This window comes from Carassius carassius, chromosome 10 (genome assembly GCF_963082965.1).
Source record: "Carassius carassius chromosome 10, fCarCar2.1, whole genome shotgun sequence".
Classification (NCBI taxonomy): Eukaryota; Metazoa; Chordata; class Actinopteri; order Cypriniformes; family Cyprinidae; genus Carassius; species Carassius carassius.
The window spans coordinates 9,924,143-9,948,063 of NC_081764.1; the positions used below are offsets into that span (position 1 = coordinate 9,924,143).

General features: G+C 35.8%; 1 protein-coding gene across 1 annotated transcript; it reads right to left on the bottom strand.

Moving 5' to 3' along the window:
• Nucleotides 1-191: 191 nt before the first annotated feature.
• On the bottom strand, nucleotides 192-16,507 carry smarcc2 (SWI/SNF related, matrix associated, actin dependent regulator of chromatin, subfamily c, member 2). Its single transcript, XM_059560078.1, has 26 exons — nucleotides 16,379-16,507; nucleotides 14,848-14,967; nucleotides 14,666-14,751; nucleotides 12,909-12,990; nucleotides 12,665-12,757; nucleotides 12,306-12,375; nucleotides 12,078-12,147; nucleotides 11,884-11,959; nucleotides 11,461-11,705; nucleotides 11,183-11,307; nucleotides 11,047-11,103; nucleotides 10,686-10,723; nucleotides 10,062-10,192; nucleotides 9,838-9,909; nucleotides 9,614-9,727; nucleotides 9,343-9,496; nucleotides 9,021-9,137; nucleotides 8,825-8,887; nucleotides 7,955-8,213; nucleotides 7,583-7,744; nucleotides 7,432-7,499; nucleotides 5,936-6,056; nucleotides 5,529-5,692; nucleotides 5,301-5,435; nucleotides 4,709-5,015; nucleotides 192-3,087 (listed from the first exon to the last, which is right to left on the bottom strand). The coding sequence occupies exons 1-26, from the start codon at nucleotides 16,487-16,489 to the stop codon at nucleotides 3,023-3,025; spliced, it is 3,105 nt and encodes a 1,034-aa protein (XP_059416061.1). The 5' UTR covers nucleotides 16,490-16,507; the 3' UTR covers nucleotides 192-3,022.
• Nucleotides 16,508-23,921: the final 7,414 nt, after the last annotated feature.

A 23,921-nucleotide genomic window follows, 5' to 3' on the forward strand; every position in this document is an offset into this window, starting at 1 on the left:
TTTTCTGCAAGGTAGAATGGCTTTGTGCAAGGAACTGCTCAAAATGTAAAACATTACTAGCTGAAAGGTTTTGCTTTCATATTTTTTCAAGTTTAAATGTCACATTCATGATAAACTTTAGAGCTTCTTTTTGTACAAATGTAATACATTTTTAGCATGATAAATTCTGAAAACTCTTCACACAGCTCATATCACTGAAGATGCCTTTTATTGTGCAGAAACGTTCAGTATTTTTGAAACCAAAATGGGTCCATTCTAAATCAAACAGGTGTTAGACAGCTCCTGCTACATCTCCTCAAAGATCGAACTGAACATCTTCAAACATTCACACATATCTCAATGCAATGGTTACCAGCTTTCCCCATTAAAAAACAAAGTACAAACAAAATGTAAAAAAAAACTAAAAAAAAACTGACTAGTTATACCACTAAAATGTAAAAGACAAAGAGCAAAGAGCTGAGCAAATTGATCAAATGACATTTTCAACACTGATTATGAGGCGTGCAAAACTGTGAGGTTGATGTGAATCTGTTCTGTCAGTAATACTGCATGTTGGACTACTGCAAATGTGTGCATTCACATACATGTGTGAGGATGTTAACTGCAGGTACTATCACAGAGGGAGTGTATGAGTTTGTCAATTCTGATATTGGCAGATTGTACATCCATCACTAATAGCATTTGTAGTTTGGAAACACTTCAAATTAATGTAGTTTAAAATAAAATATAAAAATACATACGTACATACAAAAAGATGTGTGGCAAATCAAAGAATGCATGCACCACACACACACACACACACACACACACACACACACACAAAGAGTCCAGCTTCATCGTATAAAGCAACTGACACTTTCACATGAACATGTCAATAATACAACATCCAAAGTCAGAAAGAGAAGGAGACATTACAGACATGTATAATATGATAACAGCATTACGTCATTTGTAATGGTGTAAAGAAACATACAAATACAAAAATAAGACAGTTACAATATGAAGATATGAGATACACAGACCACAGCTGCAAACATAGCTTTAAAATCGCTTGTCCCTACTCATCAGGTAGTTGCCACTAATTTGTAAAACAAAATGATTTTCCTTCATGTCGTAAATATTTTTTCGTGGGTTTGGCCTGTTACTAAAACACACACACACACACACACACACACACACACACAAAACACATTTAACCCTTGTGTGTCCTTTTCATTTTTGTTATTTTGATCATTTTTGGCTGTTGATGTAAACAGCATCAATTTTGTCAAAAATTTGTTTCGTTTTTTTTTTTATTGGAATTTTAAAATTCCACCTTCATTTCCTTTCAGAAATTTATTTTACTCTAGGTATAAAAATTAGTCAAACTCAGGACTTTAAGGACAAAAATTTCCCCAGTGAAACAACAACATTTAATCCCAGTGCCATTAAGCATAAAATAATGTATTCTTTTATAATATGCTCTCATTCTTCAAAATTTTTACGACTTTTTTTCATATTTATGGTGTGGTTCTTATGAGTGTGTTATTTTTATTCAATTTAATTTCATTTAAGGTTTATTTTATTTCAAGTGATGAAAACATTTTGAAAATGTTTTTTAGTTTTAGTAAAATGATAAAATGTTTTAGTGCTTAGTACATGGAAAAGAATGACTTTTTCATGAAAAACAGAGGCATTATGTAAACAAACAAGCATTTAAAAGGTTAAAATCCTAAAACAATTAGTGCATTTTTGGTAGTTATGAATAGGACGGATGCATTTTTGTCAAGGAAAGCGGAAAAAAACATTAATATATAATATTTTTATTACTGTTTTTAACATGGACATTTTGTCATCTAAGGACCTCTGCGTAACTTTTTTGAAATTGACGCACAAGGGTTAACAATCTGAACTGAAACATCAGTTCTGGCATGAACACTGGATACTAAAATGTGCAATATAATCTTACTAAAATGACTGATTCAATTCTATTTGAGTTGAGGAACCAATATGATTCCTTGCTGCGTTTCCCAAAATGTTTTCATAGGTGATTAATCATACACTCCAATATTTAAGTATTCTCACAAACATTGCAATGAGATGAGAACGAAACAACTACTTTCACCTGTTAGAAATGTAGAGTAACTTATATTTTGTGGTAATGACGTACACACATACCCAAAAAATAACATGCAAACATCAATTATTGATGACAGGATTTCCAAGCTTACAGTACATGTTGTCAGAGACAAAGTAAACAGACTTAGTAAACAGACTAATTTGTCTCTTTTTTATCATGCTAATAAAAAACTTAAAAAAACAGGCCAAACCACTGAAGCTTTCACATTGTCCCAAAAGCAAAACCAACATTCACACACACGCATACAAATGAATGATAACAAAGTCAAGTTTTTCTTCAGACTTACTCCAAATCAAGTGCTTCTATGAAACAAATACAAAGATTAAGTGATAAAAATAATGTCGTTAAAAGAAAACATTAAGTCAGGGCAAATTTTAACTTAATGCTTCATCCCTCCAAAAAGTAAGATTCGGAAACATTCTCAAAGTGCAATCTGTTCTTGGTTTCTTTTGTATGTTTGTTTCCATTTGAGTACCTAAAGTACATGGAGATGCTTCTGGAGTGCAGATCACAGGTATCCTGGATCCTGTGGTTCGGCTCAAAGTTAAGAGATGTTACTGAAAGTGGAGGACGGACAAGGGTATGTATATTGAGCTTTGGGCCTGGTACTTGGATGCAGGCTGTTTGGGTAAGGATTGCTTTTTGTTTGCTTTCAGTTTAAGACCTTTCCAAAAGTCCAAACCAAAGGTCTTTTTTCTGTTTTATTTGTCAGTTTAAAGGTTATCTGTGTTTAGCTTTAGCTATTTATTTTGAATGATGTCATATTCAAGATGCTGGCAAGAATTTGAAGTGACAAAAAAGAAGATATCGCTTCCCTTCATCTCTGTCTCTTTTGCTTTCTATCTAATCTCCTTCATTTTCTTCACTGGAATCATTGATCCCCTTTAAATCTCACCATTTCCTTTACTGTGTTGGAGGCACAGGGGCATTTGGATACAGAGAATCCCCTGGTAGTGGAGTGCTGGAATCTGGAGTAAACCGGAAAAACAAACAAAAAAATCTATTAGACAATTATACAATACTTACATTACAAGTTAATATAAATATACAGTACATTATATAAAAATTGGTGCAAATATAAGTGCATTCACTGACAGAAACTGTGAAAAAAACAAGCACATTTCTAAACCAAAATACAAATTTGGACCTATTTCAGTTGTAAAAATCATTGAATCACACTGAACAGTGACCAAATTTCATGATGATCATTCAGTAAATATTTCAATCGAATCATTGTAAGAGCAAATAGCCTACCATTCAAAAGATTTTCAATCAGTAATATATATAAAAAAAATATATCATACTTTAATTCAGCAAGTTCAATTGATCAATAGATCAAAAACGACAGTAAAGAGTTTTACATATGTCACAGAAAAGTTATACTTTAAATAAATGCTATTCTTCTGAACTATATTTTCATCAAAGAATCCCCAAAAAAGTATCATAAGTTCCACAAATGATTACAGTTTTTTTCGATTGCTAAACAACAGTGAGCACAACTGGAGGTCACACATGCAAAACTCTAACTACAGTCTGCACAGCAGCAGTTCATGTGGACCAAACTCTAGTTCGTTTTTCATTGCTTGAACACAGTTTTCAAAACTCTACACACTTATCCCACGACTTTAACCACAACCTGCACAACACTGTGGATTTACAGCACTTTGTTCAAATGCTAACACACTGCTGTCAAAACTGTGAACCACACATATAAAATAGGAATAGATTTTAGCCTTGTGCCATTCAAACACTGCTGATTGCAATTTCAGGATTAGCCCTGAAAATAATTTGTTCGAACTACAGTATGTACTTTTAGTTTCTACCTTTTACTGTAATTATTACTGTAATTTCCGCAAATTACTACAGACTATTGAAGCAAACTGCTAATTTTCATTTACCTCAAGTAATTGTTTTGTTCTAAAAATAAAAATAGAAAAACATGTGAAAGAATGTCACTCTTTTCTTTGAAGAAAATATGACTTTGTATGAAGTCACTGAAATAGTTCAAACTATAAAGATGAAAAGGTAGTATTTTCTGTATTGGTGTTTGATGCCTGTGTTTTTTTTTCCTCTCAGTGTAATCTAAGTGACAGCTCAGTGAGGGTTGTGTGTAGTGTTTGGCTGCTCTGAGCCTGTTTTGAGCCATGTGTTAAGAGTTGTGTTGCTTGGAATGAGTTTTGCAGGTGATGTGAACTGTTTAGCTCAGACTTTTGCTAGTGCAGACTGTAGTTAGAGTTTTGCACATGTAGCTCCACATGTAGCTACACTCCATGTAGCTCCAAAAAACGGTAAGCAGCCCAACTGTTTTCAAAATTGATAATTAGCACCAAATCAGCATATTAAAATGATTTCTGAAGGATCATGTGACACTGCTGACTCGAGTAATGATGCTGAAAATTCAGCTTTGCCTTCACAGGAATCAATTACATTTTGGAAAATATATTAAAAAGAAAACTTGCTATATTTGATCAAACATATGAGCATAAGAGTAAGACATAAAAAATGTATCCACCTCAAACTTTTGAATGGTGATGTATGTACACCCCTGCTGTGTGTAGTGTACATGCATGTGTATGTTTCTGTCATTACCATTCGCTGCTCCAGTCTGTGCGATGGTCGGGGGAGAACTGTGAGAGGTGGGTGGTGGAGCTTCATTGAGGGCATTAGTGGTGCTCACGGAGGCGGGGCTTTGTGTTGGGGGCGGGCCAGAGACGTTAGTGACAGGCTGGTGGGGTACGGAGGGAGTACTCCCAGACTGATTAGCAGGCTGGTTGCTATGGTGCTGGTGTTGGATCTGCTGGAAGTGTTGCTGTCGGGCTCTCATTTCTGCATACTTCAACTGCTCCATATGAAACGACTGACGATCAGCAAGAAGCTGCTGCCTCTGATACTCTAGCTAGAAACACAATATACATGTATGCAGATTCATTTTCATTTAAAGGAATGGATTTTCAATGAATAATGACTTTGATTTCGGTCTGTTCCTCATTAAATATCCTATTGTTTTTAGACAACTGCAAAAAATCTGATTGAATTACTTTTGGAGCCTCTGGTCAATTATTTTTTTCATGCGCATGTCTGTGAATTGTTCTTTTAAGCAACAGATGTATAAAACTATAATTTAATGAACCTGATAAACCACCGAACGTAATATATATATCCATTATCCATGTTGCCTTACTGCCTCTCTCTCTCTGTCCATGATGGTTTCCAACTCTTCAAAGTGTCGGAGTTTGATCTCCAGTTTCTTCATCTGGGTCTCCACCAGCAGAGCCACCAGAGACTTGATCTTCCTTTCCTCTACTGCTGCCAAGTGCTGAATGTAAAGAAATCAAAGAATACAGCGTTAAGTGTTTCATTTGCAGGAAAGCTGTTTGATTTCTCACCATGATGTCACCTTTTCACACACCTTAGCTTTCACGGCAGCAGCAGCGAGTGCTGAAGCAGCGGCAGTGGCCAGGTTCCCCTCTCCTACATCTCTCTCCACCTTTGCTTTCTTCTCCCCCTCACTCTCTCCATCCCTCTGACCCTCTTCCAACCCCTCCTTCTGTTCTTTCTCCTTCTCGCCATCAGCTGCAGAGATCCCAAAGAGTTCAGTTAAGAAATGTTATCTATGCATTTTGTAACTTTTAACAGTTTATGCATTTTGTAACTTTAACACATACAATTGCAGATGTGTTTGTACCGCACTTACACAAATAATCTGCATCTCTTAATCTTTGCATTTAAATTTCATTTGATGTCTTGTTATAAGTCCGAATTTTACTCTATTAGATTTTACACATTCTATTTTTTTTTTTTTGCTGTAAAACGCACCCATTTCTGAGTCTGTTTTCTCTGTCTCTCTGTCTGTCTCCCCTTCTCTCGCTCTCTCTTCCTCTTTCTTGCCGTTCTCTCCTTGTTTTTCTTCCTCCTCACTGGCTCCATCTTTGCTCTCCTAAAATGTCAAGACGTAGGAATGTCACATGTGTTAATATTAGGAAAATATAACAAATCTCCAGAAAATATTTAACATCACAACTGTTTTCAACATTGATAATAATATGAAAAGTGTCCTGAATACCGAATCAGAGAATTACCATGATTTCTAAATGATTGTGTGACACTGAAGATTGGAGTAATGACTGCTGAAAATTCACAGGAGTTAAATTGTTTTAAAACAGAATTTTCTGTAATTTATTTCACAATATTACTGATTTTACTGTATTTTTATGAACTAAATGCCTTTTTAAGAACTTCTTCCAAAAATCTTTAAATAGCCAACACAAATCTTTTCAACGGTAGTATATATGAAGGATTTGGTTCCAAAACGTGGAGAAAAAATTTAGTTTCCGCCAAAATCAGTAATGTATCTGGTGGGTATTGAAAAGTCAGGTTTTAATTTCATGCAAAATACAATATTCGCAGAGTTATTAGGTCATGTTTTCTTCCTTTTTTTCCAAACAGCGACAAATGCCAGTCTTCCTTTTTTTGCAGAACGTGATATATACGCTCAACAAATCACAGGCACCATTCCACGCACTGTAAACAGTAACAACCAATCACAGTGCACCATTTCACACACTCTAGACAGTAATGGCGGCGCTTTAAATACATGGGACACCCGGTATCCTAGTTTTCCTCATCTACTTTGTACTTTGTGATCAACAAAGAAGGGCTGCACAATAAATCGCATGTGATTATCATGCGCATCTCATCAGTAAAGCCGATTCTGTGATTAGTAGTAGTTGGAAGTTGAATGTAAGATAAATGTAATTTTGGAATTTCTGTGGTCTAATGTGATATTGTTGTTCATGTTCTTGTTCATGATGAAATTTTATTTTATTGCTATAATTAATTTATAGCATTAACAACATGACCCGTTGAATTCATTTTTGGAGCGATGACTGATGAATGTATTTTTAGTTCAGAGGCTGTCATATGTGGATTAATTTACTATGTTGTATATTTTAATCAGTTTCAATATGAAAAATAACTTTCATATTGATTCAATGGATTTATTGCATTTTGAGAAAAAAAGTTATTAGTTATTGCATTTTGAGAAAAAAATGTTATTATAACCTAAAGATGCTATGTGAAAGATTGAAACAGAAAAAGTGGTTTTCATCTTGCCACTTTCTTGGTAAAGAAAACACATTTTTACTAAAATTAATCAAAATGAATTTATTGCGTTTTGGAACCAAACTCTTCATATATTTACGTATACATTATTATGTTTTACATTTTCCAAAATCCTAGATCTTTTTGTTTACTTCTTGGTTAAAATCAGACTTTTAATCCCAGATTTAGATAAACTTTTTATGCACAGGTACCTTATTTTCTCTTTTATCCTGGCTAGACTGACCATCACTGTTTTTATTCTCCTCACTTCCATCTTCAGCTGAAAAACAAACATACACAGTTATTTTCTCTCTCACTATGCTCCAAAAAGCATAAAACAAGTGAAAACGTTAGTTCATTTACAGGGTTTATCAGAATCCTCAAGGCTGGTTCCTGCTATGCCGCTGCCCTCCAGGCCGTAGAGAGGGTCTGGCCTCCCGCTTGATCTGGCCGCGTCCTCCACTCGACGCACATGAGCCTCCACCAGCGCAGCTGGTACCTCCTCCTTCATTCGAGAGAACTCCTCTGAGAAAAAGAAAGTGAAACATGATGTTCATGTTAAGAAAATACAAATCAAGTCCTTTTTGGGGCTTGACAGGCCCAGTTCTTATTTACTATTGTTCCATACAGGAAAAAAGACAAAAAGAAATCATACAGACACAGTCATTCTGAGTGTAATTAAATTATGATATTTATTTACGTGTGAACTATCGCTTTAAAATGGCATCTTCTCACCAAGTGCTGATTTAGCCGCAGCAGAAGCCACTCGAGGGTCAACCACAGAGGCCAGGAATGCCACAGTGCTCATGACAGGATTCCCCGCCTGACTGAACGGAACTGGCTGATAGGCCAGCGGGCCTAGGGAGGAGGAGCTATCCTCCAGGTAGGGGTCTTCGATCGGTAGACGCAGGAAGTGGAGGATGCACTCATCCTGTGTGCGGCTGCCCACGTGTTCCGATACTTTATTCCAGTCATCTTTATACATCTCTAGACCCTGAAAACAAACAGGAATTGTTACGTGGAAAAGTCAAGTTTACACTACTGTTCAAAAGTTTGGGGTCAGTAGGACCTTTTTTAAATTACTACGTTTGAAGGACTAAAAAGATCAAAAGTGACATTTAAGCCTTTTACATTGTTAAAAAAATTCAAAGAATTCTAATCCAAAACATTCAACTCAAAGAATCCTGAATAAATGTACCACATTTTCCTAAAATATTCATCAACACAGCCATTGAAAACTGCTTCTTGAGCACCAAATCAGCATATTAAAATGATTTCTGAAGAATCTTGTGAAAGAAAACTGAAATTCAGCTTTGACATCACAGGCATAAATTACATTTTAAAATATACTAACATAGAAACATTATTTTAAACTCTAATGATATTTCACAATATTACGGATTTATTGTATTTTCATCAAATTAATGGTGAGCATAAAAGACCTCTTTCAAAAATATTACAAATCTTACCGAACCCTAACTTTTGAACGCTAGTGTAAATCATGTTTAAAAATTGTATCAATAGTAAAAAAAAAAAAAATGGAACTCAAGCATTTTGTCTAGTAGACTCAGAGAGTCTTGGACATTTGATATGTTTATACTGTACCTCCAGCAGTAGCAGTGTCTCCTGGTCTGTCCATTCTCGAGTGGCACTGGCAGCATTTTTAGTCTGTGGGATGACAGAAGATCCTTAATCTCTCTCATAGCACTGAGAATCATCTTCATACTTCATATTCCAAAGTTCCTTTTAACCTGACACATTCTCATTTTCTCTCTGCCCCATCTGTGATGGGCGCTCTTACTTTAGTTGGACCGCTCTTCTTACTGTACACATCTGTCCTTAACCCAAAGTTCTGCAGGTCGGCTGGTTTGTCCTTGACTTTGTCTGGGAATGAGAGCATCTGCTGAGAGGATGAAGTCTAGAGAGAAAAACAACGGAAAACAGCTTAGATAACCAATCAAGTGAAGACAAAACATTTTTTAGGGCTGTCAATCAAATAAAATATACTTTATTTAACTTTTTTCCTAGTTAATATGTTAATGCCTTCAGCTCGCTTTAAACATGTTGAGTTTGAGAATCTGTGTGAATCACACATGCAGCAGGAGAAGACTATGTTATTTTACCTGGGATGCTTTAGGCTGTAGTGGTACCAGACTTGATGGAGTATCTGCCAGCACATGAAAGTGTGAGGTGGGTGGAGGCCCCATGGGAGTGGGCCGACTCTCTGAATCCACCTGATAGTTAATCAAGCCCCACTGTTCCAGAAAGGCATGGACCCTGTCAACACAAATACACTTTCACACTCAAAATGACATTGAAGTCAAAGTTTAAAAGAACCATGCATATATCATTTTTAGCATTTAACATTTTAGCAATTTCTTTCCTTTCCCAGACCTCATAATGGCACAAACATCTCCAGCCAGGTTCCTACGGCATGCTGTAGAGGTCAAATACTCCTGTGGGTTCAGTCTGTACGTGTCAATCATGAAGTTACGGTATGCCAGGTAACTGTAACACAGCAGAAAGTGAAGAAGAAACAGGATCATTAATGAAGGTCAGAAAACATGCTTAAATTCAAGTCAGTATTTGTGTGAAGGTCCACCAGAAGATACTCTTACATTTCAGGTGTCTTTGACTTGTTTTTCCCATTGAAAAACTCAGGCAGTGCTCTGCGCTCTATAGCATGGACACTAAAAGAGACAGAAACAGACTGTTACATTCCAACTTTGCTGTCACCTGATTTTTCTATAATGAGAAAACCGCATAGTCAAACAATCACTTCCTATTTAAATGAGTGATTCTTGATCAGAATACGTTTCAAAGTTGTGTGTAGTCACAGTACCTGTTATAGTCAAACCAAGCAGCATAGCTAGGTATAATGATGTGATGGGTCTGTTCAGTGACATTATCCTCATGAAGGTCCGAACCCTTCACCGGTTCTCCTTTCACACTCGGAGAACCTTCTTCTTCCTCCTAGAAACACACAAACATAGAGCAACCATGAAAACTGCTCATGAAATACAGTGGGATCTGTCTTAAACACCTGACATACTGATAGTCGAGACAGTCTAGATTAAGATTTTGAAACATTTTAATGTAAAAAATGTTGTACTTTTTTTGGGTCACCAATCAAATCAAGTCATCGAATCACGAGTTCATGCAACCTGAAATACAAAAAATTATCATTTTTTTGTATTTTTTAAATTCATATATTCTTTCAAAATTGTATGATACAATTTATATAAAATGTAATTATTGTGATTAATAATAATACTAATAATCATATATTTTAATATATTATTTATTTAATAAATGCAAATTAAAAAAATTATACATTAAAATTCTATCGATTAAAATACTGCAAAGCATTTTAGATGCATTATAATTATTTAGTCTCAAATCCAGATGTACATAAATGTGAAAACCGAACTAGTGAGCAGAAATACGGTTTAATTTGATGCTATACCTTCCCTACAGTCTCCATTGATTCATCCTCTTGCTCATCTAGGTGTGATAGCAGAAAAAAAACATAGTTGAGGCAATTTTGCACATATACTTATACTTTATAGTACAGAATAAAACAGTGTTTATTAGCACAGAAGGATGAAGTGTGTGCTTTTCATATTAAACTTTCTCCTAAAACATCCTCCTATCGCTGCTGTTCTGTGCAAAGACAGCTGTAATTACCCATTCACAGGCTGACATAGACATCCTTTATTTTTGAAATTCCACTTGGTGCCATTAATGGCACAGAAAAGACACACTTCACCTTTCAATTAGTTTGAGTGGCAGGTGTTTTAGAAACAAACACAACTGTAGAGACATACCCAGGTCAGTCATAGTGCCTCCTTTCACTGGAGTAGAATCTGAGTCCTTCTTAGTCACTACACACACAAATATCCAGATTACACACAATTTAGACTCACACGTTAGGTAAAAACTGTTAGATGTGTGTGAATGAACCTGTTTTAGGTAGTGTTGCTTCCTCCACTGCAGGCACAGGTGAGGGTTCATCTAAATCTTTAGTCAGATCTTCCTGTTCTTCTTCTCTCTGTCCTCGTTTGGACTTAGTGTAGGGAGTAGTGGGCCTGAAAAAACACACACAGGTTCATACAAAGACACAGAGAGAAGTTCACATTAAAAAAAAAAAAAAAGAAGATACATTTTCTTAAAGATATTCTCTGAAACAAATGTCACTGTTTCCTGAGAATTATGAGTTTAATATGCAGTAATAGAAATACCCTTTCTTGGTGTTTTTCTTCTTGCTCTCCTGTGGTGGAGGGGTAGGAGATGGAGACGGGGAGCGCTTCCTTTTTTTGGCACTGCTGGGTTTTTTATCCCTCCTTTCATCTGGAGCACTCACTTCATCTGTGAGAGTCTTTGCTGAAATTCTCTTCCTCCGCGGTCCTCCTTCTCCCACCTCATAGTCTTCCTCATTCATCCACTCATTAAACTGATCCAGGTCCAGAATCCACTTGGCATGGACCTACACACACACACACACACACACACACACATAAACTTACAGTTAGGTGATAAATGGCTGAATTTCTCAGATAACCATTATGAAAGGTAGAGAAAGCATGTGCAGGACAAAAGAGACAAAGAAGAAGAGAGGTAAAAGATCGGAGACAGATGGAGAGAGGTAAGGGGGTGGGTCTAACCTTCCTGGGTTTCTCAGCAGTGGGCGGATCCTCCACAGCAGCCTCCACCTCACTGGCTGAGATCCATGTGTCATAACTGCAACATAAACACAACACATTAATCCTGCATTCACATACACACTTGAACTCTGTATGTGTGTGTGTGTGTGTGTGTGTGTGTGTGTGTGTGTGTGTGTGTGTGTGTGTGAGCTCACCTATCAGGCCAGTAGCCCCAGTGTAGCAGCATCTGTTTGTCTCTCTTCATTACAGGACGAACCCACTCTTCTGAAAAGCACACACTTGCAAATTACATTATTACTACTTTTTTTTCTTTGTTTTTAAATGAAGGTAGCACAATTTTTTGCCTTTGTGTTTAGGCCCCTTTTACCCTACACATGTATGTGAATATATTTTTACACTATGAAAAACACAGCAGAACATACCGTCCTCCAGACTAGCAGGAATAGGCACCACTACATGAGAGCTGGACAGCTTATCTTCAGTCACAGATCCCTACAAACACACGTACGATATTACACACAAAACTGTGTTATTTCAAATAATGAATAAACATTTTACCAATATTTAAATGTTTTAAAAAAGCAATGATTCTGATGCCAACATAAAATGAAGCAACACTGTAAATAACAAGTTTTATTTAGTAACCCTTTAAGCTGTTTTAGGGCACACACATAGCTACTGAAATACATAATGAATATTGTATAAATAAACAAAACTCCTCATTTAAAATAAATGATCCAGCCATACCTAGATTACCTTATCTACTGGTTTTGGCAAGTACCTGGTGTCGTTTGATGATGTCCTTCAGTTTTCCCAGCAGCTTGGGCTCTATCTCTGAACTGAGGTAAATCACAGGTCGGGACAAGCAGTTATTCTACAAAGGGAAAAACACATCAGTATTCAATATTTAATCTCACAGATGTACGTACTAATAAATACTAAGCATATCATGAGTGCAAGTGATGTTCTTCTGACTGTATAACTGCATGTGTGTGTGTGTGTGTGAAACCGTGTTTGATACACACCTGTACCAAGGACTTTTCTACAGTCATGAACATTTCAACATTGCGGTCCATTCTCGAAGGATTCTGGAAGTCAAATCTCCTCCTGATGGATGCAAAAGTGAACAACTAATGAGTATTAATTAGATTTTTGATCTGCAATCACTGAAAGAGCTCTTCACTAATAAGTACTTTAACGTCACAGGATTGATTCACTAACAGAAAGTTCAAATGCAGCAAAAAATGTCATGCAGAATCTATTCAGGAGCATAAGGACCAATTCACACCATGAGGGAGGAGAATCACGACTCTCTTGTCAAGTGTGTCATAAGGTTAAGTGTCAGAGAAATTATACAACAGCTGATTAGGACCACTCAAAGAAATGGCAAATGTACATATTTAATGAATAGATACTAAAACAGTCCACATGATGAATATATAGAAGTTTTGAAAGAACATTTTTGCAAATATTCATAGCCTATTCACACCTATAGCACAGTTGATTGGTGAAGAACATAATGCAGAGCAACAACTCACTACATGATGTAGCCTTTTGAATTAAAAGGTTAGTTCATTGAAAAATCTAAATTATGTTATTAATAACTCACCCTCATGTCATTCCAAACCAGTAAGACCTCCGTTTATCTTTGGAACACTTTTTAAGATATTTTAGATTTATTTCGAGAGCTCTCAGTCCCTTCAATGAAGCTGTGTGTACGGTATACTGTCCATGTCCAGAAAGGTAAGAAAAACATCATCAAAGTAGTCCATGTGACATCAGAGGGTCAGTTAAAATTTTTTGAAGCATCAAAAATACATTTTGGTCCAAAAATAGCAAAAACTACGACTTTATTCAGCATTGTCTTCTCTTACGTGTCTGTTGTGAGAGAGAGTTCAAAACAAAGCAGTTTGGATATCCGGTTCGCAAACGAATCACTCTATGTAACCGGATCTTCTTGAACCAGTTCACCAAATCGATCTGAATCGTTTTAAATGGTTTGCGTCTCCAATACGCATTAGTCCACAAATGACTTAAGCTGTTAACTTTTTCAATGTAGCTGACACTCCCTCTGAGTTAAAACAAACCAATATCCCAGAGTAATTCATTTCCTCAAACAGTACACTGACTGAACTGCTGTGAAGAGAGAACTGAAGATGAACACCGAGCCGAGCCAGATAATGAACAAAAGATTGACTCATCGGTTTTCGGATCACCAGTAGTTCTTTCGGACAGTTCGATTCAATAAATAATTTAGATTTTTCGATGAACTAACCCTTTAAGTTATGTGCTTCTAAAATTCGATAGTTAGCAATACCACACAAGCAACAAGTGCAGTGCTGTTTTTGTCACCAAATAGAAAAAGTGCAAATGTGATATTGATTTTATACAACAGTTTATTGAATGAAAATTTAATACTGTTATATTTTAGCAGAACAGCAGAACTGTTGTGCATCTTCAAGCAACACACAGTTTCTGAATGAATCTGTGTTTTAAATTAATTGGGTGAACCAAATGTTTCCATGGCCTAGATATTTACATATTAATAAAAGATATTTGAAAATAAAAATTTAATATCCATATTAAAAAAAAACTAATTAAACGGGACAGTTCGGAAAAAAAAGAAAGAAAACAAACATTCTTGAAAAAAAATCTTTCAATGTATAAATATACAAAAAAAATTGATACCTTTTTTCTTCTGTTTAATTTAAAAACAAATTAATAGCATTTATATATTTAATAAAATAATAAAAAGAGGTGAAAGGAGAGAGAGGACCATTACCATCCTTGATCACTCTTGAACTTGTAGGCAGCAGCCATAATATGACACAGAGCTCCTCCAGACTTAAAATCCAAAAAACACTTTATCTAAGGGTGAGAGGAGAGCATCATCAGAACTCTACAATGCTGATTACTTTATGCATTCAATTCAATACTATTACGAAAGAAGGCTTGTGTGAGTACCGGTAGTCTAGTGAGGGGAGGGTTGCTGACATGCCGGCCAAACACTTCCTCCTGAAACTGAAGGAGCTGAACCACCAGACTTGACAAAGATTTATTGGTGGGGGGCTCTGCTTGAATATACTAGAAAGAAACAGAGAATGTTTTAGACACTATAATAAAAGGGACACACACACACACACACACACACATATGTAGATTAATAACAGACTAAGACTGATTAATTAGTCAATATTTGGTCATTCTGATGTTATCTGCATTAGCCAATAACAATAATACTGCATAAAATTAAGTGCTAATTTAACTTCTGCAGTTTTTTTGTATATTTTGTTACCATGGCAATCATTAAATTGTGTCACATATACAGTGGTGTTCAAATTCATTTAAATTCAACCTTTCACTCAAATTGAATGTGGATAATATAATTTATCTAATGAATGTATTACATTAAAAAAATGCTAAATGAATGTGTTTTCACTATGGTTTCATTTCCTTGACCACTAATATGGATATGCATGCTTTTGCTTATTTATATTTAAGAGTCATCTGTGAGCTTTCCTCCATCCATCTATGGAACAACTACATGACTTGACATTTTAAAATGTAAAATTAGTATTTTTGAATGACAAAAAAAGGAGAATAAATTAAGACTGCTCTGAGCACGGTCTGAATGATACAGCATCAGTCCAGTGGTTTTTATGTTGTTTTTATATAATTTAGTTTAGTATTTTTACGTATAACTTCAGCTTTTCATAAATGTATTTAATGTTTCCATATTCATATTTTAAAACTTAATTTCATATTATTTTTGTACTGGTAATTCCATAAAGGTAAATACATGCATTTATTGAAATTAGGTTTGCTTTGAACTATATTAAAATAAGTTTTCTATGCAAGGATATCTTTACCTCATATATGAAATACCGTTGCATTTTTATGTATTTGCTAACTGAAGTGTTTCATTGGAGGGAAATGACACTTTGTTGCACACTATAGCCGGTTCCCACACATTGCTTCAGTGTATCGAGTAATTTCCACGGGTAAATTGTTGCAACTGAATGGAAAAAAAACATTCTTCAGATCCGATTTTGAATTTGTCATCGTCTGTAACACGTTGCTGTTTTTACACACACGGCGCGCGAAGCGGATTTGGCTGCACATCTGGATTCACGGACTTGCGCTGCCAGTACCGCAGCCCCGTTACACGAGCTGGCCTTTCCTTGAATAAAAGAGAAAGGCCATTCATAAAAACCTATTAGATAAGGTCAAATGAATATCCAGAGATGTGGAAACGACATCAGATATTATAGATAAAGCAAAATCTTGGGTACGACTTGAGACTTTTCTCAAGACGCGCATCCGGCATCTTCTATTGTCTGAGACGCGTCAGACTGTGGATTTTAAACAGCTGGATTTCTCTCCATCTCCTTTCCTGCCCTCCCCTCTGCTTTCTGCCTACCCGCCTCTAGTCTGCCCTTTCCTGCACAAATATATCACGAACGGCCAGTGCTGGTTACAAATAAACGAATGGTACCTTTTTATAATTCTTGCCCAGCCAAACCCGGACATTGTCGAACTGCGAGACGGTATCAGACGCTTCGAAATATTTTACATTCGGGCCGCCGTCTTTCTTCCGTACCGCCATCTTTGTCTGCTCGAAAGTTTTGCCACCCACCGCCCCCTGGCGTTCATTCGTTTTTGCTAGAAAAGTCGAAAGTGGATAAGAAACGACCTCCATTCAGGCTCAAATTCCAGGCTTGCGCTTCCATTGCTGCTTTGGAAAACCTTGAGCCAAAATGGCGGACAAAAATGGCCAGTGTATTCCCGGCATCCCACCCCCCTCCTCAAAGAGTGAAATCACATTGAGCTGTCCACAATAGATTGTTGTAGTCCCCAGTGATGGGCTAGTTACCTTAAATAAGATAATATATTACTCATTACTAGTCACTCCTTTCAAAAGTATTATTGTTACTTTTCTTATTACTTTCTGGCAACAGTAATTAGTTACACTACTGGTTACATTACTGTTTCTTCACACCCCACTGAAGTTGTAACTGTGTAACTTCCACATAAAATTCCTCTAGAATGTTACTAACAACATATTTCTGCCTCATCATTTGACCAAAATCCACACTGGATCGCAGTTATTACAAAAACTCAGTAGGCTAGTGATTGTGACATTCAATTAGAAGTCTTATACTAATCTCATTAATTGTCATGTGTAGCTTGAAGCTAATTGTAATTTCACTGTTACCCATATACGTTTATATTTCATTATGTATTTGATCAAATCACATACATTTGTAAGAAACTGTTTTATAATATATAGTTTATAATATGATTATAATATAATTTACCACATGCTGATCCGAGGGATGTGGGTGGGATGTAATGCCAGAATAAAGTAAAGCCACAATTTTCACAACTGTGTTCAGATCATCTTTTTTTATTCCTGGTAAAATCAATATAATGCAATTTTTCTACATGCTGAATGTAAGCTTTTCCATATTCCAAGCTTGCCTGTTGCACTGGTGACATCACATGCATGTGCAAGTTGCGAAAATTATGAAAATAAATCTAGGAATTATTTGATTGTTGGATTGTAAATCAGAGGCGTTGAGGCATCAAAAGTAACTTAGTAACTACGCTGTTTTATGGATGGTACCTGTAATATTATTACTGAAATCTTATTTGTTATTAGATACACTACTAGTTACTGCAAAAAGTAATATTATTACAGTAACACATTTATTAGTAACTATAGCCTAGTTACTGCGCAACACTGGTAGTCCAACTAATTTAGTAAACTTGACAGCCCTTGTATTCTATATTCCTAGCCTATAGAAAAACCTCACAGGAAATGTTTTCATAATAAGTGAAGTGACATTCAGCCAAGTATGGTGACCCATACTCAGAATTTGTGCTCTGCATTTAACCCATCCGAAGTGCACACACACAGAGCAGTGAACACACACACACACACACACACACACACTGTGAGCACACACCCGGAGCAGTGGGCAGCCATTTTATGCTGCGGCACCCAGGGAGCAGTTGGGGGTTCGATGCCTTGCTCAAGGGCACCTAAGTCGTGGTATTGAAGGTGGAGAGAGAACTGTACATGCACTCCCCCCACCCACAATTCCTGCCGGCCCGGGACTCGAACTCACAACCTTTCGATTGGGAGTCCGACTCTCTAACCATTAGGCCACGACTCCCAATTGCTATTACAAACTTGCTATTACAAACAACAGCAACTGAAGCTATATCTTGCGCAACAAATAATTTTATTTTTTATGTAATTCATATGAAACCAACGAGGGGTGCAGTGTTTCCAGTCTGAACTCATTATCTGTAATGTGGTCACACCCACACTATACGGTCATCATCAATAATTATTATAGCATTTTTTTTATAAATATTATTATAAAAATATAAATGAGAGGTTGGGTTTTTCCAATGAAAGTGTGTTATTATGTATGTATATATATATATATATATATATATATATATATATATATGTGTGTGTGTGTGTGTGTGTGTGTGTGCGTGTGCGTGTGTGTGTGTGTTCCTCAAGTAGTAGAGCATTGAGTTAGCAATTATATATATATATATATATATATAATTAATTCTGCTGTTGTTGCTTGTTTTTCCAATAGGCCTAGAATAAAACAAATAGGCTAGTAGTAGCACATTGTATTCACTGTAGTTGTAGATCACATAGGCTAAAGTAACATTCGAATGCAGTTCTATTGCTCCTTAACTGAGCTCGCGGTTGCCGCGTATCGGTTCAGTACAGAAGGCATGAAAGGGGCGTTTTAGCGCCGCCTCCACATTTAACAATATTAAAGCATAATCTAATTTTTTACCAATTAACAAAAATACGAAAAATCCAGCTAAATTTTCGTTTTCCTTTTCTTAAACAAAACGAAAAAACGAAAATCAAACCGTTTCTCATTTCTCTTTATTAAAAAAAAAATAGAAAATCAAATGACCAAGAGATACACAGGAACTAAATGTGTCATTCATCATCCAGTGAATGTATAACTCACGGTATTGTTACAGTAGATGCACTTGAGCCTCTTGAATTTATCAAGTTCAAGTCTTTAGTTTTGTAGTAAATAGCAGTATCTAAAAGTATACAATAGGTGGCGCTGTTGTCTAAAGTAAAGTATTGCCAGAGCTGCGTTTGTTCAGTGCTGAAGTAGTATCTCATGTTCTGTACGTTTAATAAACATGTTAAACATGATGAGATGATATCTCGTGACTTATCCTAATCTAATGAGAACTGATTATAAGCAATTGATGCATCAATATGCTTATTGTCTGATAAAAAAATTAATTCTAATAAATGTTTCTACAACCCGAACTCCGGAAAAGTTGGGACGTTTTTTAAATTTTAATAAAATGAAAACTAAAAGACTTTCAAATCACATGAGCCAATATTTTATTCACAATAGAACATAGATAACATAGCAAATGTTTAAACTGAGAAAGTTTACAATTTTATGCACAAAATGAGCTCATTTCAATTTTGATTTCTGCTACAGGTCTCAAAATAGTTGGGACGGGGCATGTTTACCATGGTGTAGCATCTCCTTTTCTTTTCAAAACAGTTTGAAGACGTCTGGGCATTGAGGCTATGAGTTGCTGGAGTTTTGCTGTTGGAATTTGGTCCCATTCTTGCCTTATATAGATTTCCAGCTGCTGAAGAGTTCGTGGTCGTCTTTGACGTATTTTTCGTTTACTGATGCGCCAAATGTTCTCTATATGTGAAAGATCTGGACTGCAGGCAGGTCAGGTTAGCACCCGGACTCTTCTACGACGAAGCCATGCTGTTGTTATAGCTGCAGTATGTGGTTTTGCATTGTCCTGCTGAAATAAACAAGGCCTTCCCTGAAATAGACGTTGTTTGGAGGGAAGCATATGTTGCTCTAAAACCTTTATATACCTTTCAGCATTCACAGAGCCTTCCAAAACATGCAAGCTGCCCATACCGTATGCACTTATGCACCCCCATACCATCAGAGATGCTGGCTTTTGAACTGAACGCTGATAACATGCTGGAAGGTCTCCCTCCTCTTTAGCCCGGAGGACACGGCGTCCGTGATTTCCAACAAGAATGTCAAATTTGGACTCGTCTGACCATAAAACACTATTCCACTTTGAAATAGTCCATTTTAAATGAGCCTTGGCCCACAGGACACGACGGTGCTTCTGGACCATGTTCACATATGGCTTCCTTTTTGCATGATAGAGCTTTAGTTGGCATCTGCTGATGGCACGGCGGATTGTGTTTACCGACAGTGGTTTCTGAAAGTATTCCTGGGCCCATTTAGTAATGTCATTGACACAATCAAGACCACGGGCATCCAATAAAGGTCTCCGGCCTTGTCCCTTACGCACAGAGATTTCTCCAGTTTCTCTGAATCTTTTGCACTGTAGATGATGAGATTTGCAAAGCCTTTGCAATTTGACGTTGAGGAACATTGTTTTTAAAGTTTTCCACAATTTTTTTACGCAGTCTTTCACAGATTGGAGAGCCTCTGCCCATCTTTACTTCTGAGAGACTCTGCTTCTCTAAGACAAAGCTTTTATAGCTAATCATGTTACAGACCTGATATCAATTAACTTTATTAATCACTAGATGTTCTCCCAGCTGAATCTTTTCAAAACTGCTTGCTTTTTTAGCCATTTGTTGTCCCCGTGCCAACTTTTTTGAGACCTGTAGCAGGCATTAAATTTTAAATGAGCTAATTAAGTGGATAAAAGTGTAAAATTTCTCAGTTTAAACATTTGCTACGTTATCTATGTTCTATTGTGAATAAAATATTGGCTCATGTGATTTGAAATTCCTTTAGTTTTCATTTTATTAAAATTTTAAAAACGTCCCAACTTTTCCGGAATTCGGGTTGTATCTATCTATCTATCTATCTATCTATCTATCTATCTATCTATCTATCTATCTATCTATCTATCGATCTATCGATCTATCTATCTATCTATCTATCTATCTATCTATCTATCTATCTATCTATCTATCTATCTATCTATCTATCGATCTATCGATCTATCTATCTATCTATCTATCTATCTATCTATCTATCTATCTATCTATCTATCTATCTGTCAATCTGTCTGTCTGTCTGTCTGTCTGTCTGTCTGTCTGTTTATCTATCTATCTATCTATCTATCTATTTATCTATCTATCTATCTATCTATCTATTTATCTATCTATCTATCTATCTATCTATCTATCTATCTATCTATCTATCTGTCTATCTGTCTATCTGTCTGTCTGTCTGTTTTAAAGTTGTGCATTGAAAAAAGTAATGATAAGTTTTTGTTTATGTCTATTTGGCGGATATGTTTGTGAGAATCTTTTACCCTTCTTACCTACACAAGAAATTCAAGCTTTAGAGACCTGCAGTGTCAGTGTAGATTGACAAACAGTGAAATTTTCTCTTCCATAACCTTGTTTCTGTCAGAGTTATCACAAATTTAGAAAATGTTGATGTTGCTGTCTAGCCAATCTCTTTGACCTTTATACTATTGTCCTTCAAAGGATGCCCTGCCATCTATCTCCCCTCATTACCAAGGAAATGTGTCTGGTTGTGTGTGTGTGAGGCACAGTGAATAGTAATCAACACTGTCAATGGCTTCCTGACTAATTAGTGGTGTGTTTGAGAAAAGGAAAAGAGTGTATGTTTTTATTAACAGCTAATTTTGTTTGTGATTTTAATCTATATGAACTGTTTTTCTATCTTACATGCTCTTTTTTTAAGGAGTTATGTAGCTCAATTTAATATTGGGGCAGGCATGTATTGATTATATGTTGGGTTAGTTAAGCGGATTGCCTGGCCTTCATGCTTTCAGGCTGTTCAAATACACACACTTAACCAAAATAAACCACCCAGATTGTCAAATTTCTTTAATTAAACATGGAAGGCAAGTTGAAAGATAGACATGGAAGTGTTTATTTATTTATTTATTTATTATTTATTTACAGCATGTAGTCTTTAACATGCGAGAGTAAAAGACTATAATAATGATTAATTACACAACTGTAAGGCTTTACAACAGCAATCAACCTACAAGTCAAATATTTAGAAGCAAATTTTCTTGCACTCTATATTGATATGGACACATACTGTATGTGAATTGTGTACTGATACACACACACACACACACACACACACACACACACACACACACACACACACACACACACACACACACACACACACACACACACACACAAACTGGATGTTTTCATATTACAGGTGGATCAGGTCACTTTTAAATGTTTAGTCCACTAAGATGTTTGTGGCATTAAAAAGAGAAAGACTGAATATCATTATAATAATTATAATTTATAATTTCACAATAGTCTTAAAGTTCCTCCAGTATAAACACTGTGTACATACTTAGTAGACATAGAGGGTTAAGATATACAGTTTTCATGCCATGAAATGCAAATACCCTTTTCCCAGTTATGCACACACATACACATGATGCAGGGGGAGAATGGTGATCTAGTAAAATGCTGATAAATCTGGGTAATCCTTTAATGTAGTTTTCTTTTTGGCCTAATGGATTAGCTTTGCACACAACATACTGTAACAGTGTCAAACACTATAATTAAAAATAATCAATTAAAAATATTTTCATTGGTGAGCTCAAAATCAAAATTTAAGACCCGGACAAAATTTTTCTCATGTTTTAAGTTAATTGTTAATAGTAGCAAATACACCATGACCAGACCAAGATGACTGATAGCAAAATCAATACAAAGTGTCTACAACTTGATTAAAGTCAACATGAAATCAAATTTGAAAAAACCCTCTTTACTTTCTTAATACACATTCATGGTGTTATTGTGATCAATTCATCTGTTTACAGTATTCCAAAGAAAAAACATAATCAAAACATAACTTGATTAACCACCAAAAGAAATTTAGTAAGAAGACTTTTTTCAGCTGTTAATATTACAGTTTTTCTCAGTCGCTTTGGTACATTTCTCGAATCAAAATCACAATTTGAAAAACAGTAAGTGCATTTCTCAAAACAACTCGTACAAATAGCAAAACACCATGGATTACCTGCAAAAGCCAGTCTCTTGCTCAAAATCCTTAGTTCATCTCTCAAAAATAAATATCTGTGTCAATGAACATGTCAGTGCCATCGAATGACAAATCCTTGTGTCATAGTTTAAGGATAAGACAGCCAAATTGCTTAGTCATGTTGTCAATATAGTGTATGTTCAGAGGGATGTTCTGATGTAAACTATGGCAACATTTTGGATGACAGTTAATGTATTGAACAGTATGCAATATGCTTATGTATGCCATATATCCATTTCAAAAGTACACATTTACACATTACTGTATGTGGGATATTGATTGAAAGAGACTGGATAGAATTCCCAGTTACACTTTTACTAGTGGTCTGGCCAAAAAAAAAAACCTTTACAATGTCATTGTGATATAGAAAAGGAAAAAGAAATATGGGCACAAAGATGAAAATAAGTCAATTGTCAGAATGTGTAACTCTTGTGTTGTCCTCTGTCTGTACAGTATAAGCTTTCCAACTGAAGATTCATGAGATGAACCTTTGAGCTATTTCAGAGAAATGGTTTATCATTGGTTTATCATCTACATTCTCCTCATTAGTAAATATTCACTTGCACAATTCATGCCAAATTGACAAAAAGTCTAATAATAATGTGTAAAAAAAAAAAAGAAAAAAAAAAAAAAGTGTGCTTGGCAGTTTATGACAACTAGATTAACCATTTTGCATTTAATGACTTATACGATGAACTAAAGACCCGATGTTTTGGGGGGTAAGACTAAGGCACAGAAAACTATATAATACATTTTGAGCAACATGACATTAGCAACTGATAATGTAGGAAACAACAGAGAATTGTACATAATCATTTGCATGGATGTACCAAAGCATTTGCAACTTGTTCAAAGAAATGAGAAACTGCTTGTTTGATGTGCACAAGTGACACAATGATGTGAGAATTGAACAGGTAGTTTTGAGAATTTCAATTCTGATCTGAGAAATGTACC